The 18,637-nt window shown below is 49.4% G+C and overlaps 1 protein-coding gene across 1 annotated transcript in view; it reads right to left on the bottom strand.

The window, feature by feature from the left end:
- GALNT17 (polypeptide N-acetylgalactosaminyltransferase 17) overlaps positions 1–18,637 on the bottom strand; it is a 204,963-nt gene that overhangs the window by 68,346 nt on the left and 117,980 nt on the right. Inside the window, exon 6 of the mRNA XM_033078255.1 lies at positions 1,238–1,355. Within this exon, the coding sequence (XP_032934146.1) occupies positions 1,238–1,355 (118 nt within the window). The remainder of the gene's footprint in view (positions 1–1,237; positions 1,356–18,637) is intronic.

The raw sequence follows: 18,637 nt of genomic DNA, 5'->3' as shown, positions 1-18,637 counted from the left end.
TTAGAAACTCCAGCTTGGGAAAGTCACTTAGGGAAGATAAGGGTTTGTTGTTGGTTTGTTGTTTGGGTTTTTTTTCCAAAAGGGTGTTTATTGGCCTTTCTAAAAAACTCAGCACATGAAAAAGAAGAGCTCACCACTTTCTCAGAGACATCCCCTCTGATTTTTCCAATTAAGCCAGTCTTCAATGACATTCCCCCAAATCAGGCAAATGAGCAGAATAATTGTGAGAAGAGCAGGTCCACAATGAGACCCAAAATCCCAAACCCAAACAAACCAGGAGAGCAGCTGGGTTTGGAGAAGGATCTCTCAGCCCCACTGCAGGATGAGCAGTAATTACTTGACAAGGAGAGGAGCTCTGTGGCACATTGAAAGCCTTTAATTTCCACTCCCTTGTTTAAGTGAGATTATTGCTCCCCATAGCCAACAACAATAGATTTCCTAAATTTCCTGTGCCTTGCCAGCAAAGCAAATATCCTCTGTTAAATCTCTGAGCTGAACAATGATTTTTCATTTCTACAACAGCACAATCAATGCAATTTTCCAGTCAGAAGTCTCCAGCCTCCCCCTATCAGCTCGTTAATGCACAAGTGTCGTACTCCCAAGCAGAATCTCCACAGACTCTGCCATCCCAGGTTACCCTGAACATGGAATTCATCACTTATGAATCACTTCAGTGTGTGTAAACACTTGAATCACTAAGCCAGATCTTATATTGTACACAGTAATCAAGGGATGTTGTCAGGGGGGAGGCACTGAGGCAGCTCTGCAATCTGGCTTGTAGAGTTATACTGTTCAAAGCAGGTTTTGTGCTTGTGAACACATTTTATTTGCAGATGCTAAAAGCCTGGGAAATATTTGCAGGCATTGTGTTTTCCTGAGACACTCACAGGAGTCCCAGCACCCCCAAACACTGTTCACCCACTGTGTTTTTCCTGGTATTTAAGATCCCTGTAACTTCCAGCAGCACTCTGACAACACAGCCAGGTTCAAGCTGGAAATGTCATTTCATTTCAGCAGCTTTTTGCATCAGATCACACAGATTGGAATCCAAGGGAAAAAATTAAACTCATCCCTAAAACCAAGTCATTTTTTTTCCTTAAAGTGAAATTAAAATGCTGTGAATGCCATCACCTCCCAGCTCCCCTGAAGGATTCCAGTAATCCAGGCCAACTCAGTGAAAGCTCTGGCTTCCTGAGAACACTGTGAGGTGACATTTTATTGCCCAGGTGGCACAAACCTTGATGCCCAGCTCGATGTTCTCCCCTCCATACACGTCCATGCCGGGGTCCAGCAGCCCAATCTCCCCAAAGAATTTCCTGTTGACCACGAAGGAGCAGCCGATCATGGCAGGGGTCCTGCACAGGAGAGATCACAGCAGTCACACTTAGGGACACCAGAAATCCACAGCAATCACACTTAGGGACACCAGAAACCCACAGCAATCACATTTAGGGACACCAGAAACCCACAGCAATCACATTTAGGGGCACTGCTCCATCTCTGCTTTGCTACAGGCTCATTGCTGCACAGCTGCTGTGTTCAGCTGCCTCCCACCCTGGTTACCCCAAAGATTTCACATTTTTTTACCACTGCAATAAATTGTCCAAAAACCCAAGCTCATTTCAGTCTGTACAGACTGGAGAAAGGTTTTCCTGGAGTGAAATTAAGGAGGAGCTCTCAGGCCGTGCTTTGTTGGAAACACCTCAGGATGTCTGTGGACAAGGGCACAACCTCTGCCCATAAACAAAGGAAATACAATAATGGCCTTTCCCTTCTCTTGGCTCCAGCATGTCTGCACCAGTGTAGACTTTAGGGTGGGTAATTTTAGGGAATTCCAGAAAAGAGTGTTTCCAGTTTGAATCACAAAGGAGCCACTGCCACCAACAACAAGCTCACTGCAAATTTGTGGAAGCAAATCCTTTACAAGTTGTTTGCAGAAGCATCTGGGGGTCATTTCCCAGTTCCCCCAGTATCAGCAGGGCTCTGGGTTAGGGATCAGGTTGTCACATCCATCCTGCACTCATGCCCTCCCACTCAGAGCTCTCAGCTCACTGCAGGAGCAGCCAGAACAGGGGCTGGGCAGGGAAATAACCCAGAAAACTGGGAGCATCAGGGGAATAGCACAAGGAGGGAGGAAAACCACAGTGCCAGGGGTTAATTTGTCATAACTGTGCAATTTTAAGGACATTATAGATGGTTGTGTTTACTAATGACCCTCATTACTTGCAAACCCCTGGACCAGCTCTGCAGCTGCTCCAGCTGCCCTGAGATGAGGATGCAGCTCTGATTCACACTCTGAGATCACATTTCAGGGGATTTTCTGAGTGCTTAGCCCTTCTGACCCTCTCCATAAAATTGCACTTTGCCCAGGGCCCAGCACTGAACAATCCTGAGTGGTTCTGCTCGTGCTGCTCGGGGACACTCTCAGCTGCTGCTGCCATGGTGTGTGCAGAGTTTGCCCCTGGGATATTCCCTGTGCTGAAACAGAAATAGAAAAAGCATTCTCCCATTTGGCTGCTGCTCTTTGAATCCATGCTGTAAAGAAAAAACCCAGGGATCCACTCAGTCCAGCAGGGAGATGCCAGTGAATTTTCCATTTTCCTGACTTTTTGGGAGCTCCGGGACTCCCCTGCCCACCCTGAGCTCTGAGATCTGAATAGGGGAATGGGATGGGATGGGATGGGATGGGATGGGATGGGATGGGATGGGATGGGATGGGATGGGATGGGATGGGATGGGATGGGATGGGATGGGATGGGATGGGATGGGATGGGATGGGATGGCCATCACCTTTGTGAGCCCATGGAAATCCCACACTCCCTGGGAATGCCTGCTCTCCAGAGGGAAGGTGCTTTTGAGGAAGGAATGGGGCAGCAGGATCCTGTGTTGTAAGAGCAGCCCCCAAAGCCTGGCTCAAAGCCCATTCCAGCCCTGTCCATGCACAGAGCACGTCCAAGCTGGACTGAGCAGGTTTGGCTGCAGAGAGGGAGAACAGCCCTGGATTCCCCTAGACCTGGCTCACTGCAAGGCCCAGGCTCCAGCTCTCCAGCCACATCTCACACAGTGTCCAAGTGTGCCAGAGGAGCTCCTGGGTCCCAGGGCAGCTCAGTAATTCCAAGGATTTCACAGCTCAGCTCCACCAACAGCCACCAAACTCATCCTGATGAAAACTGTGAGTTCATTGGATGAAAGCTTCTTCTCACTTTAATATTATTATTTATAGACATCTTAACATTTCCAGTAGAAAGCAGAAGAGCTGGATGCTGCTGCCATGTTAAATTAGTTCCAACTGGAATCCATCAGAGGGTTTTTCCAATAGATTTCTTCCCTGACAGATGGCTCAGCCTTCCTTCCATGGAGCAGGATAATGTTTCATGGTTTGCTGCCACTCTGGTACTTAAGATTTCAATTCTCTTGCTTTATTTGTAGCAAGTTAACTGCCATTAACAGAAACAATTCCTTCTGAAATGATAACCACCTTACAGATGCCAAATCTAATAGTACCATTATCCTAGATTACCTCCTGGAATTTAAGAAAAGGGAAAATTGCTCTGGTTTTATCCAGAGTATGAACAATCCAGTTCATTTCCTCCACTGGGAATAGGTGTGAAAACCTCTGACTTTTCCTGTCAAAAACTGTTAGAGGCACTCAGAAAAGAGGTAAAAGCCAGAAAAGGAATCCAGGAGAAAGTTTCAGACAAAGGAAACTACATTTTGAACCCAATAATAGGGATCAGTGGGAACTCTCAACCAGGAAAACGAGTTTTTCTGGACTGCAAACAGCTCAGGAGCCATGAACAGGAACTGAGAGCTTCTTCACTGTTATTTATAAATAATGGAATGCATTGGGTTGGGAAGGACCTCAAAGCCCATCCAGTGCCACCCCTGCCATGGCAGGGACACCTTCCAATGTCCCAGGCTGCTCCCAGCCCTGTCCACCCTGACCTTGGGCACTGCCAGGGATCCAGGGACAGCCACAGCTGCTCTGGGCACCCTGTGCCAGGGCCTGCCACCCTCACAGCCAGGAATTCCTTCCTGAGACTTCACAACATGACTTCCCTTTATAAAGCACAGAGCCATCAATCCTTCCCAAAATTGTCTTGGAAACAGCTTAACTGGGATTTAGCAACTTCACCTTCAAGTTTTCCCCTTGTGCTGCAGTCCTGTTCCAGCCCAGGACACCGGGAAGCTCCCGAGGCACCGCTCCTGGTCCCTCAAGCAATCCAAATTAAGTGCTTCATTCTCCTCTGTAACAATACCTCCACATTAAATAAATGAGGAATCAAGCAGCACTCAACCATTTAAATAAAAACACCATTTGATTTGGGAGTAAATCCCTCAAAAAGGTGGCTGCTGACAATAATGGATTGCTCATCCCCAACGAAATAATGGCCTGCAGACAAAGAGCTGATAAAGCCTCTTGTTCCTCTGCCCCTTAATTAAAAGCATTAACACAGCTTGTTTTTAAAAATCAACCAGCTCAGCCAAATGCATTTTTATTTGTCCCGATAGCTATTCTCCCTTTAATGAGAAAGGGAAAGCAGAATTTGGCAGGAAGGAAGGGCAGAGATGTTGAGCAGAATTATTGGGTTTGTATCCAGAACTCCACAGCGTTACTTCCTTGCCATTCTTTTGGTTGGTTCTTCTATACAACAAGTGAAGAAAGGTCAAGAAGAGCAGCTTTTATGAAATATCCTCCTCATGGATCTCTAAATAAAGATGAAGGAGATACAGGGAAAAACGTTTATCCTGCTCTATTAAGTTACTTTAATGGTCTTCCTTTCTTTAGCTCACAGTTATCATCTAATGATTAAAAAGTCTCTAGGAGATTGCTCCTTCAATTCAAGGAAATTAATTTTTCCCCACAATTGGATTTGGCTTCCAATTTTACACTAAAGAGCAGGTTATAAAATATGTAGAAAAAAGATATTAAAAAAATAATTAGTGGGTCGACTAATCAACTGCAAGAGGCTGGGAACAGACTGGAAGAACTTCCAGGGTGTCCAATTCCTGTTAAATTGCTGCTGGTTCTAATAAACTTGGATCATGGAGTTGCTTACCTTCCACACCACAAGGCACTGCCCCACACCTGGAGCATTTGGGACAACCCTGTACCTGCCCAGAAGGAAGTTCTTTGTCCATCTCCCACCTGGCCATTCCTAATTCAACACACTGAATTCACACGTTACAATCATGGAATCATGGAATGGCTTAGGTTGGAAAAACCTCAAAACTCATCCAGTTCCACCCAGCAGGGACAACTTCCACTATCCCAGATTGCTCCAAGCCCCATCCAGCCTGGCCTTGGGCACCGCCAGGGATGGGGAATCCACGGAATAACCTGTGCCAGGTTAACCTCACAGGGAACAAATCCTTCCCCACATCCCACCTACCCTGCCTGTGGCAGTTTGACCCCATTCCCCCTGTCCTGTCCCTCCAGTTCCTGGTGCAAAGTCCCTCTCTGGCTTCCCCATGGCCCCTTCAGACCCTGGGAGTGCTGTGAGCTCTGCACACAACCTCCTCATCCCCAGGCTGAACAATCCCAAATTCCTCAGCCTGTCTCCATAGGGGAGGAGCTCCAGTGCCTTTATCATTCCTGGCCTCCCCTGGCCTTGCCCAGCAGCTCCATGTCCTCCCCATGCTGGGGACCCCAGAACTGTGCAGGGCTCCAGGTGGGGGCTCATGGGAACCATTCCATTTTCCACTTTGGGATTTCCCACTCCTGGAGGTGCACTCTCTGCACCAGCTGGGGCTCACTGGTGGGATCCAGCATCTCAGCAGGAAACTCTGGCAGCCTCTGAGCTCCAGGGCTGAAATTCAAGCAACTCATAATATGCAGAAAATGTCAGGTAAATTATCAAATTAAGGCCTACGGCTTTAATTAGTGGCCTATGAATGATTTCCCTGATGACAGCAGGGAAGGGAAGAACATCACCTTTATTTTCATGTCACACTCTGTGATAAAACACTGGATTTTCTCCTGGCCAGAGGCAAGATTAAGGACCTGCCTGCAAAAGAAACAACTTAGTGCTGTCCCCTCTATGCTCAGGGAATAAATAAATATAGAAGTCTGGGATGAGTAACACAGGTTCAGACAAGGGAATGTTTGTGTGGAAATTTAATATAAGGATGGGGAATTAAGGATGACCCCTCTGATCACCAAAAAGGCACAGTCAGAGCCTGCTCCATCCCTGTGACACAGAATCCATCCAAACCCTCTGCTCCATTGGCAGCTGTGGAATTCCCTGGCAATCAGGGATGCCAGGATGGAGCTTCCAGTTCTGAGTTCTCCCAGCTCCAGCCCATGCAGCATCACCCTGGGCTCAGTGTGAGCTCAGCAGGAGGGCTCTGGGATGGCTGAGGGGCAACATCCCTGCTCAGTGTCCCCAGGGCACCCCCAGGTGACATCCCTGCTCTAAGGGCACCTGCAGCCACCCCCTGAGCAAAGGAAACCTCTGCTCCCTCAGAGAAATGGAGGAGGAGGGGAACTGAAGGAATTACAAAGTCACTGGAAAGCAGCAGGTCTGGCGTCTGGACCATCCACTCCCTTGGGAGCTGCCCTGCAGAGCCTGACCTAGCCCTGGGGGACATGGAGGGGCAGCTGGGCTGGGAGAGGTCAGGGAGAGCCTGGAGCTGCAGTGAGCCTGGTCCCTGAAATGGGATTGCAGTGACACCAGAGAAATCCCTGTGCAGGGAAATGGGGTCAGGCAGAGCCAACCAGAGACCCAGAGCCAGAGCTGGCCCTGCCCCACCTGCCTGTTGTCTTCCTCAGCTTCATCCCACTGCCTGTGCTCAGGGAGGGCTGGGCCACACCCAGGGGGTAACAGAGAGGAAAGGGTGAGGCAGAACCTCCTGTCCTCTCAGCCTTCTCCCCATACCACAACCTTCTTCTCCCCCACCCCTTCCTCAGCCCTATCCCAGCTCCTCCCAACCCCAAACACGTGGCACCTCCATCTCACTCCTTCCTTACCCCATCCCAGCTCTACCTAACCCCAAAAACATGTGGTGTCTCCATTCCATCCCTTCCTTACTCCATCCCATCTCCTCCCAACCTCAAACACGTGGCACCTCCATCTCACCCCATCCTCAGCCCTATCCCAGCTCCTCCTGACCCCAAAGAGCCCAGGCAGGCAGGCTCCATTCCATGGAGCAGGATTTGCTTTGGAAGTGACCCCAGCCTCGGGATTTCTGCAGGAAGGGGAAGGCCAGGGCCAGGGCAGCAGGGGGAGGTGGCTGCTGGCACTGCCCAGTGTGATAATTGATAAAAGATTCGTGTTAATCATAAAAGTATTGAGGTTTGTATAAACCAGAATGCTAAGGTCTGAAGTGAACTTGATAGAGGAAAATGTGATTAAATTATTCTGTTTTAAATCCCCCTGTTATGAATATTATGTTTCTAAATAATTTGTATCCACTACCAGTTTGTAAAATCAGACTTTCCAATAGTCCGATAGATTTTACAAAATCAGACTTCCTGCCTTTGCTTTATCAATGACTGCCTAGCTACAAAGACCAGAACTTCCCCATTTCTGCCAGTTTTATCTACCAAGACTAGATGCTTATCTATGAGACTGACTCCTAGAGACTTTCTCATGGATATTTATTTCAGCTACCACTGCTTGCCTGGCAAAATTATGACAGCAAGAAAACAAAAATTATTGATTACCACGAGGGACCACACTATGAGAAGATGCTGCAAAGTGAGATTTGGTGGAGCATGGAGTAGGCAGGGACACTCACACCTCCCCAGCTCTGCTTTGCTCTGTCTATAGAAAATGAAGCAATCTAAATTTTGCTAAAAATTGAGACTTTTGTTTCTCATTTATAACACCAGGCAGAAGCCTGATGGCAAAAGCCCAAAATCCAGTGTGACACACGAAGTACATGTCCAAAGGGGAATCACACATCCCTGTGGGACCCCTCTGTGCAGAGCTGGGAAGAGCCAGGCTCCCAGCTCCCCTTCACTGCCAGGGGAGCAGGGAAAGCTGGATGTCTTTCCCAGGAATGTAACCATATGTCTGTGAAGGAATGGCATTTTAGTCCCCAGCAGCATCCCTTCCTTAAGCTCATCCCCAGGGCAGCATCTCCAGGAGCTGTTCCTTGAACAATTCTGGTTTTCCTGCCCCAGTGCCCTTGGTTAATTGTCTGTTTCCAATGGGTTTATTTCCCTGCTGTTGCTAAGTACCACAGAACCTGTGAAACAAATTAAAAATAAGAGATACCACATAAAAGAGATGCTGGATTGAATGGCTTTGCTGAATTTATTGGAGATTAATACCACTTAAACTTTAATGGCAAGGAGGCTGTGAAAACTGGATTTTTAAAAATACCTCTTACATCTACCCATGCCTGTGACCTTGCTGAACACACATTTGACTTTGTCACTGTTCTCTGCCTGCTCTGGGACTTCAGGCAAACCATTTAACTCCTTTGTAGCTCTGTTTCCTCCTCTGTCAGGTGAGTTTAACACCCGGATGCTCTTGAGAAAAAACATTTATAAATCAGTTCCATGCTTTCCCCACTGGGGCTGCTGAATTCACTGCTGATATTTCTACAGGTGCCAGACCCCTCAGTCTCTGCTGAAAAAAGCACTGTGGTTAAAAACCTTCTGAGAAAGGTTTGCTGCTTCCCAGCCTTGCTGCCAAACCCCACCAGAGCAGCATCAGAAACCAGTGCCCACCCTGTGCCCACACAGCCTGGGAGCCACTGATTATTTCAATTTCCTTGTCCAAGCTCAACAACAAAACTCCCCCTCCAGGATGAAACTTCTGCCTCAGCCACTGCCTAAAAGCCTTTTCCTTCCTGCTGTGTTCTCAAACCCCAAGGATGTCCCAGCACTGAAGATCCCTGGATGCTTGGACACGTCCTTCATGCCCCAGGCACTTTGTACAGCAGTCCCCAGATGGATGTGCTGCTCTAGGCTGCCAAAATGCTCTTGTGCAGGGAGCACTTGTCCTCAGCTCTCTGTGCTTTGTCACCTGATGCAGAACTGCAGCCCAAGGATCAGGGCTGATCCCATTCCCACAGCAGGAGCCCTCATGCTCCCACCCAGCTCCCACAGCCCCTGCTGGGACCTCACAAAAGGCACCAACCTGGAAAACCCTTCCAGCTGGGATGAGCTTTGCTCAGGGCCATGAGAACATGCAGAAAGTGTCTGGGGCTGTTCTCCATCCCTGGAAATAACTCCAGGTGACATCTCCAATGGCCCTGGTGCTCCTGGGCTCTGTGGCACAGCAGGGGCAGTGTGTGGGGGCTGCACTCTGAGTCCCAGAGTACAAACCCCAGAGAATGAACCCTGGCCAAAGTTAATTTGGTAATTACCTTCAAATGGGACTTGGTGCTGTTGAGAAATAGAGGGAATAGTTGCCATGGCAGGATTCTCCTTTGGTATGGACTTGGAAGAGGGCTCCTCATGTGAGCTCAGCTCCTGGTGCTTGCAGAGCTGCTCCTGGGACACTTGGGGATGCCCCATCCTTCACACCTCTTGCCCCTCTGGCACACAGGGATGTGTCCAGGTGCCTCCCCAGAGCTCAGGGGGCTGAGGTTCCTTCCCACAGCCCCTGCAGCACATCTGCAAACATCTGTTTGCTGGGGGATTGTCCTTAACAGCCCCATTTATCCACAAAGGCAGAATTGGGGAATAATTATCATCACTCACTGTGATTTATGAGGGGCACTCCCACAGGAGAGGATACACAGAGTCTCAGGCTTGGGGCTGAGATAAAGCAGAGCAAGATTTTCATTTGTGCACTGGCTCATGCTGGAAGCCACTGAAAAGTGCATATAAGATGAAAGAAAAACACTTTCCCTGCCTGGAAAGACACTGCAAATCAAGGCAGGACACAAAGGGAGCCCAGACCAGCAGGGGTGAGGAGTCAGGAAGGTTCAGGATCTATTTAACCTGCTTTTATTTTCCCCCTGTGGTTGGTCTCCTAAAGGTGTGGCCCTCAGAGCAGATTTGGAAATTGCTGTTCCATTTTCCCTGCACAGAAACGCTCCAGCACATTCTGTAAGGAGCCCAGGAGCTGAGCCAGGGCTCCAGCAGGGACAGGGATGTTTGCTGCTGTCTCATCCAGCACCAACAGGAGATACGGTTCTGACAAAAGCAAGCCATTTGAAATTTGAATTTGAGCTGGGAGGTGAGGAAATCCAAGAGTCCCCACCTGTGGATCCATGCTGAGGAAAGCTGCTGCTCTGGAATGGGGCAGGGAAGGAGAGCACACCCCTTTATTAACCCCAGCAGGGACCATCAGTCACCTCAGCCCAGCCCCAAGCACCTCCTCAGAGCTCCTTGAGGGCTTCAATCCCTCGGGAATCTCCATTAAACTGGCAGTGTTTGCCTATGCAAATCAGACCTATTTATTCCACAGCAGGGATGCACAACTCCCCAGGGCAAAGTCAGCCAGTGGCTTCAACGTTGCCCAGGAGTTTAAAAGCTCATTTGTGTAATTGGCAGCCACTGAAATCCAGCTCATTGGGAGCTGGGAGCAGAGCAGGAGAGGCCTCACCAGAACCTGGGATTTAACACTCACAGACCTTCAAACCAGTCCTCAGCTCCTCCAGAGGACAATAAAGTCTGATTATAAATCCCAGATTTAAGGATTTGAGTTTGCACCACTTCAAAACCCCAGTGAGAGTACAGGGATGCTGATATTTCATATCTGTGAAGGGAAAGATTTTGTGGCCTTTTATTTCAGAGGATGGTTTGGGATGGAACCTTGCAGACCATCTCATTTCAACCCCTCCACCCCAAACCCTAAAGATCAGGTGGGATGAATAGGAAATAGATATTTGTGTTGAATATAAAAATATTCAAAGAGGAGTAACACTGATTCCTTTAACACTTGGCACAGCCTTACTGACAACAAAATAAAGTGCAGGAAAAGGCAAAGAAAAAAGGGGCCAAACATTTCTCCTCAGAAACCCCTCAGATGGTGACCAGAGTTTGGGTGGCCAAGACTGCATGTGCTCATCTAATCCCAAATCTAATCCTAAATCCACTCCCACTGCCTTTCAGGGGAGAGCACCTCATTCCTTGTGACCAAAGCAAAGGGAGCCCTGCATGTTTTGGGTCTCTGCTGCTCTGGGGGGTTTGGCTCCTGCTGCTGCTCACACTCCCTGAAGGGCCCTTCCAGGAACTCCTCACCAGGAACACGACCCTTCAGCAAGAACTGCACTGGAACTCCATCTCCTTCCACTGCTGCCAGAGTGCTAATTAAATGATAATTACTCTGGGATGTAGTATGTGCAGCTCTCAGGTACTTAACAGGGATGTGTTATTTACTTTGCTGTTTTGAACATGAATATATTGTTTCTCAAGGGCAGCCAAGCAGCTGATTTTGAGTCGTGTTCTTCCTTTCCACTGAGCAGAAAAATCGCAATGAGCAAATTTCACAGGTAAACAAAGTTCTCTTTGTCTCAGGCACAACAACAACCTGGTTAAAGCACCGAGCTGGGGCTGAAGGATCAGGATTAACACCCTGAGCCTGAGCTTGCTACCCAAACTGGGACTTGGGCAGTGATTTCTGACCTGACTTCCACCAAAATACTCCTACACTTGCTCCAAGTGACATCAGATGAAAGAAATTACAGTAAATTGACTTTTGAAGGTGAAGATGGGCTCAGGTGAGCATCTCTGCAGAACACAACCGCTCTGTTTAATGCTGAAACACCATTTTAATCTCTGAACACTCAAGCCAAACTGCAGAAATGAGGAGAGAAATCTCTGTGAGCAAATCATTGCCTGGAACAAAGATGCAGCAAACCCGAGCTGTGCATCTGGGGACAAACACACAAAGGGAACTGTGGCCTGCCACAAGGCTGAGTTGAGAAGTAATTCCCTTGACAGGTAGAACAGAGCACAAGTCCCTGTCAGCACCTAAGAAACAGCAGGGACAGCAGAGCAGGGAAAGGCTGAGGCCATGCTGAGGTCAGGCTGAGCTGGGGGAGCAGCCCCAGAGCCCCCTGCCACCACAGGGTGACTTTGGGGTGACTTTGCACAGTCACATTCAAACCTCCAGTAAAACCACAACTCACCACTGGTCCCAGCTCCCTTCAAACCCTCAGCAGCAGCTCCTGATCCCCAATCCCTGCTCAGCTCTACATTCCAGGCGCTGCTGGTGCTCTCTGACAGATCCCTGCAATGACTGGGAAAGATCCAGGAGCCTCAAGTCCTTGGGAATTCCAGGGAAATTCCTGCAGACAGAGTTTAGGTGAGTGATTTCCATCCCCATCATGGGGTATGAGGAATGGTTACTGACAGCTGGAGCAGCTCCCCTCCCTGGGAAATGAGGGAGCAGCGAAACAGCACCCGGAGGAGCTGAGCAATGCATTTATTGTGACACCTCCTTGACAGCAGCTGTTGGTGGGGAGGGAGCTCCCAGCTTTATCTCCCCCTTCATGCATCCCTGGCACAGCAGCACAATTCCTGGGAAACACAGCAGATCCATCCTGTGCCTCCAGCCTTTATCAGCAAATGTCACTCTCATTGCTCAGCACTGGGGCTTGTTTTGTTTAAAACACTGAGAAAAGCTGATGGAAAAGAAAAATGAAAATGGGAGAAACTGCAGTGAAATGTAAATGCAAGCTTGGTAAAGATGATTGCCAGGTAAGGGAACTCAGGGGTGGAGAGGATGGTTTGGACTCACCTCCACCTGGATTAGTGCAGATTCACCCAACCACAAAGCACAGAGGCTGATGTTTGCAGAGAGATTTATTCCAACTGCTTGTTTAAGGGTCAGGCAACTCAGAGCTAACAGCTCCCAAAGCTGAAATCCCATCCCAGGGACACTGATCACACCAGGACACCCATGGATATCTGAGTTTCCTCCCACGGCTGTACAAACTGGGAAGCACAAAGTGATGCAAGAGCTCTAGGAAAAGGCAAAAGGCAGAGTGGAGCAATGCTGAGCATAGGGCAACCAGGAAAGTGCTGGAGATCAGCTCCTGACTTCAAACCCTGAGCACCAGCCTTGACTGACTTCTGCTGAGCCATGAGCCTCCTCTGGGACAGCTGCTTGTGGTTTCTACATTCTTTTTTTGAGTGGGGAGGGTGCTGGTGCTTTGGCTTGTTATTTGTGGGGGTTTTAAATCACCAAATGCAAAACGCATTGATTTTTCTTAAATCACAGAATCCCAGAATAGTTTGGTTTTAAAGGGACTTTGAGATGACCCCCTTCAAGCAGGGACACCTCCCACTGTTCCAGGCTGCTCCAGCCCCAGTGTCCAACCTGGCCTTGGGCACTGCCAGGGATCCAGGGGCAGCCACAGCTGCTCTGGGCACCCTGTGCCAGGGCCTGCCACCCTCCCAGGGAACAATTCCTGCCCAATATCCCATCCAGCCCTGCCCTCTGGCAGTGGGAAGCCACTCCCTGTGTTGTGTCCTGTCCCTCCATCCTTGTCCCCAGTCCCTCTCCAGCTCTCCTGGAGCCCCTTTAGACACTGGAAGGGGCTCTGAGGTCTCTCCAAAACCTTCTCATCTCTATCCTGAATCCAGCTCTCCCAGCCTGGCTCCAGAACAGAGGAGTTCCAGCCCTCTGGAGCCTCCTCTCCCAGTGGAGACTTGGATTCAAGACCCACCCAAAGTCATAAACAAAACCCTCAGAAGCTCCTGGATGGCAAGAGTTCACCTTCCTCTATGAAATGTCTAAGGAAAAACTTTAAAAAATGTGTTTGGCTCACAGGCTGAGCAGCTGGGGCCATCCCCAGGCAGCTCCTGCCCTCTGTCACCTGGCAATGAGGTGACAAGTTGGGATGAAAGGGCTCAGCCCTGTGTCCCAGTGGCATCAGCCCAGGGGAGAACTGGACCTGGAGAGCCAGGATTTAATCCTACACTGCACAAGGGGAGCTTCTTTGATGTCAGCATTCAGGGAGCAAAAGAAATGCAGGGAACAGGGCCCTGTCCCCCCTGCAGCGTCACCCCTGCACAGCTTTCCTGCAAGTCACAACCCATTGGCAACAAAACTCCAGGACTGAGAGGGAGGGGGACAAGGGAATTCTGGTTCCCCAGTCCCAGGGCTGGCATAGGCACAGGAGGGACCTGCCTGTCACCCAGCCAGTCCTCCCAGCTCTGCAGGGTGAGTTTGTACCCTGATGGATAAATATGAAGCTGAGAGCAGAGGGAGCTGCTCCCAACTCCTAGGGCAGGGTGACACCCTGGCACAGGGAATCCCAAGGGCTCCACCAGTCCCATTTGGCTCAGGAGGGATCTGTCTCACACTCCAGGAGCTCTGTGGCCAAGGGGCTGAACCTTCCTTGTGTTTTGCCTGAAAGCTGAGCAGCATCAGACTGGAGGGAGGGGGATTTCAGTGCCTGAAGCCCTAAAAAGACGTTGGCTTAGCAGGGAACCTTTGCCAGGAGATCATGTGCAGAGCCCTGCACATCTGAAGGCTGGTGAACCGGGAGCTGCCATGAGCTCATTCCCTCAGGACATGCTCCAGGAATTCCAGTCCAACTGCCCTCTGATTCTTGGACAAACCTGAACTGCATTTATGCTGTGTCTTTGCAGAGGTTTCCTGCTTGTGGAAAATCAGCAGTGGGAAGCAAAGACAAAAAATCCACTCCTGTGCCCAGACCTGCTGCTGGTTTTACTCCAGGGAGGAGCAACTCTGCCCTCCGTGCCCTTTCCCTACAAAGCACCACATGCCAAAAGAGCCAGGAGCACTTTCACTCCACTTCAGCTTTAATCAGGAATTTTAATCAGAAAAAAGGTGCTGATTGAACAGCCTGAGGCAGAGCAGGGAAGAGCTGAGGAGAAGCTGCAACATCTGGGCACCAGATGCAGGGGCAGGAGGTGGAAATGTTAATGAGGGGATTGAAGACAGCTCCAATCCTTCCCTGAGCTGTGGGATAAACGTGTACATAACCTCCATGGGACAAGGGCTGCCATGGAAAGGTTCCTAATCCCCACCTGAAACACATCTGAGCACTTGAGTGCTGCTGCTGAGCTGCACAACCTGCTCATCCCAGTCCCACTGCTCTGAGGTGACACACTGACATTTTCACAGGTGACACCAAATTGTGGCTGGCAGGCTCTCACTGAGGAATTCACTGGGAATTGAGAGAACCATTAAACTCCAAACTGAGGGCTTGTGATGCATTTTAGAGATTCTTGCCTGGGAGATTTAAAAAATCCAAGAGTTCTGTCCTACAAAACACTGCCCAGATTCACATTCCCAGAAATTGTTGCTCTCTGTCTGCAGATGGGCAGCACTAAAGGGCAGCAAAGGCACTGAAATAGCCTGTCCTGGGGCAAAATCTCCCAGACTGGGGAAAAACCAAACCAAAACTTTGTTCTCATAAATAACCCTGAACCACTACAGAGTCACAGACTGGTTTGGGGTGGAAGAACCTCAAAACTCATCCAGTGCTGGGATCCCAGTGCTCTCTGTCCCTCAGCATTTAGAATCAGTTTGGCCAATTTTGGTCCTAATCCTGCAAACAGCACCTAATGCAATGTTTGCAATTAGAAGATGTGAAAGAATCCCAAAATAGGGGTTTGCAACAGGATCAGTGCTTATTCCTGACCTTCTCTTCAACTCAGCAAAACCCTAAACACATCCTTGGCACTGAACTCTCACAGCTTCAAATCCCTGATTTTATACATTCCATCCTTCTCCTGCTCCAGATCAGTTCCACTGAGGCCAAACCAGCTCATTCTAATTAATACTGACAAACAAAACTGCTGCCTTCTACCTGGAGCCTTGGGAACTCCTCCCAACCTCCTACAGCTTCTAGGAGACAAAGGAAATTCATGCTCAGGGCACCACTGATGCACCCTAACCAGGAGATTCCAGCCCTTCATTTGGGGAAGGGAAGGGAAGGGAAGGGAAGGGAAGGGAAGGGAAGGGAAGGGAAGGGAAGGGAAGGGAAGGGAAGGGAAGGGAAGGGAAGGGAAGGGAAGGGAAGGGAAGGGAAGGGAAGGGAAGGGAAGGGAAGGGAAGGGAAGGGAAGGGAAGGGAAGGGAAGGGCATTGGAGAGGTGGCAGGAGAAGGTCTGAGCTGCCCATAAAAAGCCAAATCAAAGCCATTTACAGATGGACAGTCTGGGTTCTTAGACGTGGTTAAAGCCACAAATTCATTTCATCTCCTCTCAGCTCATGATCCTTGGCAGTGCAATGAGCAGAGGGTAAAAGCAGTTGGTTGGTGCCCTGCTCTGCCTGCTGCACCCTCTGCTTTCCTCATTCCCTGCACAAAACTGGGATCTGCCTCCACAGGTTCTGCCCTTGGGGGGCTGCACTAGCTCAGCCCAGGGCATTTGTGACTGGGGCCACTGGATCTGGAGCTGCTCCAGGCCCTGTGCTGTCTGCAAAGAAGGAAATTACTTTGAGTGATGTCAGAAGCATCAAACTGCCCCGAAAAAGTCACATCTCCAAAGCACACACACAGGGCTCTGGGCCACCTGCTGGGTTTCCATCCCTGCCCCTCCCAGGCGCTTTGCTGGGAGCTGCAGGTGGGGAAGGCACCTCCCTCACACTCCCAGTTCTTTTTGTATGCAATTATTTTATCAGAAAAGCTCATCTGACCAATGCAGGCATTGGAAAACCCCTGTGCACTGATTTCCCACAGGAAATCAGCCCATCACACATGCACACACCCCCAGATCCCAGAGCTCACCTTTCAGAGCTGGCTGAAAAATTCAGCTCTCCCTTTAAACACAAAAATTGATGCTATTTTGCCTTTTCTGAGTGCCCCAAGTGCCTCCAGAGTTGCTTTTGAACCACACTGAGAATCAGATGCAAGAGCCAAAACTCTGCAGTTCCAGCCTGGGATTTGGAGCATCTGTGTGGTTGTTTTTTCTCCCCATTAATTTAATTTGACAGAAACGAGCAGGAAAGCTTCTGGCTCCCGTGTGGGCAAAATGGATAAACAGCAGGAATTTTAAGGGAAGCTGAAACTAAACTGAAGAGAAAGAGGCTGGTGTCCTGGCTAACAGCCTTGTGTGCTTCCTCTTCCCATCACAGGCTCTGTGCCCTGCATGTTATAATGAGACTGTTTTCCTGCTCCCATTTGTTCCAGCCTATCCTTTGCATTTGATTTGGATCATTTTGACTGGAAAAACAACACATCCTCTCCCAGGATGGATTCCATGATGCAGGAAGAGAGGCAGTGACCCAACACTCCCTGTCTGCCCCCAAATCCACCAGATTTGGACTTCAGAGGAGCAAATTTTCATCCTACTGCTCTGGAAAAACCTGCAAGAGTGAGTAATCCCTTAATGGGAAAACATTTGTGTAGCTCTGTAGTGAGAACTGCATGAATTTAACATCCCAATTATTCTTGCAGAGTTGATCTTAAAACCTTGTTTGTTTTTATGATGTCACTGTTTTCCAGCGTGGGCAGCACTTGGCCCTTCCACCCTGCCCCTCCTCCTGGGTCCAGCAGGACACCTTGGAGTGATGGTTGCTGATTCCCAGCCTGTGGAGCAGCCATGGGTTGATGGAACAATTTCTGACCTCTCTGACACAAGCTTTCCCAAGCTGCAGCACTCCTGGATTTCTTCACAGACTGAAACACAGCCAGGCCTGAAGGCTCGTCCCACTGCTGGGTTGGAAGCTCTGCTCCCAGGGGAAGGGACAGGGTGACTTTCTGTGCTGGCTGCAAGGTGTGCAGGAGCTGGAACTCAGAGATGTGTGAAGGCAAACAGGCCAGGCAGCTCTGCCCTCAGCAGAGCTCACAAGAGTCAGCCTAAACCTGACCCATCCCTCTGCAATCAACGGAAAACCTGAGTGCAAGAGGACAAAGGGTTTTGGAATCAGGTTGAGCTGGGAGAAGGGTTTTGGTCCAGCCAGGCTCTCCAGGGACCCAGGGGCAGCCACAGCTTCTCTGCCAGGGCCTCCCCTCCCTCACAGGGAACAATTCCTTCCCTAAATTTGAATTTAGGTATCTGACCTAAACTCCCCTCTGTCAGTGTGACCGCATTCCCCCTGTCCTGTCCCTCCAGGTCCTGATGCAGGGTGCCTCTCTGCCCTCCCTGTGTCCCCCCCAGACGCTGGCAGGTGCTGGGAGGTCTCCACACAACCTCCCCTTCCCCAGGCTGCACAGCCCCAGCATTCAGCACCAGCTGCTTTGGGATCTTCCACAGGGTTATCAGCCTCTCATTTGGACAAGTGAAACATTTAAAAAGAGTGCTCTAAGAAATGGCCAATGGTTAAAGAGGGTGATGCTGTGGGAGAAAAAACCACTACAAGCCTCTCTGTCACTCCACTGAGAGTCCCAGCACAGAGATGGGGACAGGGACACACAGGGCTGTGCTTGTGCCATAATCTCTGGTGACTCTGTGAGTCAGGATCCAGAGACATCACAAACCCCTTCTCAGCTCTTCATCAACCAGTTTGGTTTTATTTTACCCACTGCAAGACCACCAAAACCCCTTGCCCATTTCTCCTGCAGCCTTCTTAACAATTTTCTCTTAACTTCTTAACTGTTTTGGAAACTTTGATTAGATTAACCACCCCAAAAAATCCCCAAACTGTCATTTTTGTTTCAGGTGGCATCAATGCCTGATTTTCCTTCAGCTTCACAAAGACATGGACATGCCCTTCCCACCAAATAATAAAAAATCCCTGATAAAAATCACTGAGAACTGAACAGCTGGCTTAGAAAGTGAAGCAGGCTTCAAAATTGCCATTGCAGGAGCT

This window comes from Catharus ustulatus, chromosome 22 (genome assembly GCF_009819885.2).
Source record: "Catharus ustulatus isolate bCatUst1 chromosome 22, bCatUst1.pri.v2, whole genome shotgun sequence".
NCBI classification, from domain to species: Eukaryota; Metazoa; Chordata; class Aves; order Passeriformes; family Turdidae; genus Catharus; species Catharus ustulatus.
The sequence above is the reverse complement of the archived record's forward strand: the minus strand, read 5'-3'. Positions and strand labels throughout refer to the sequence as shown.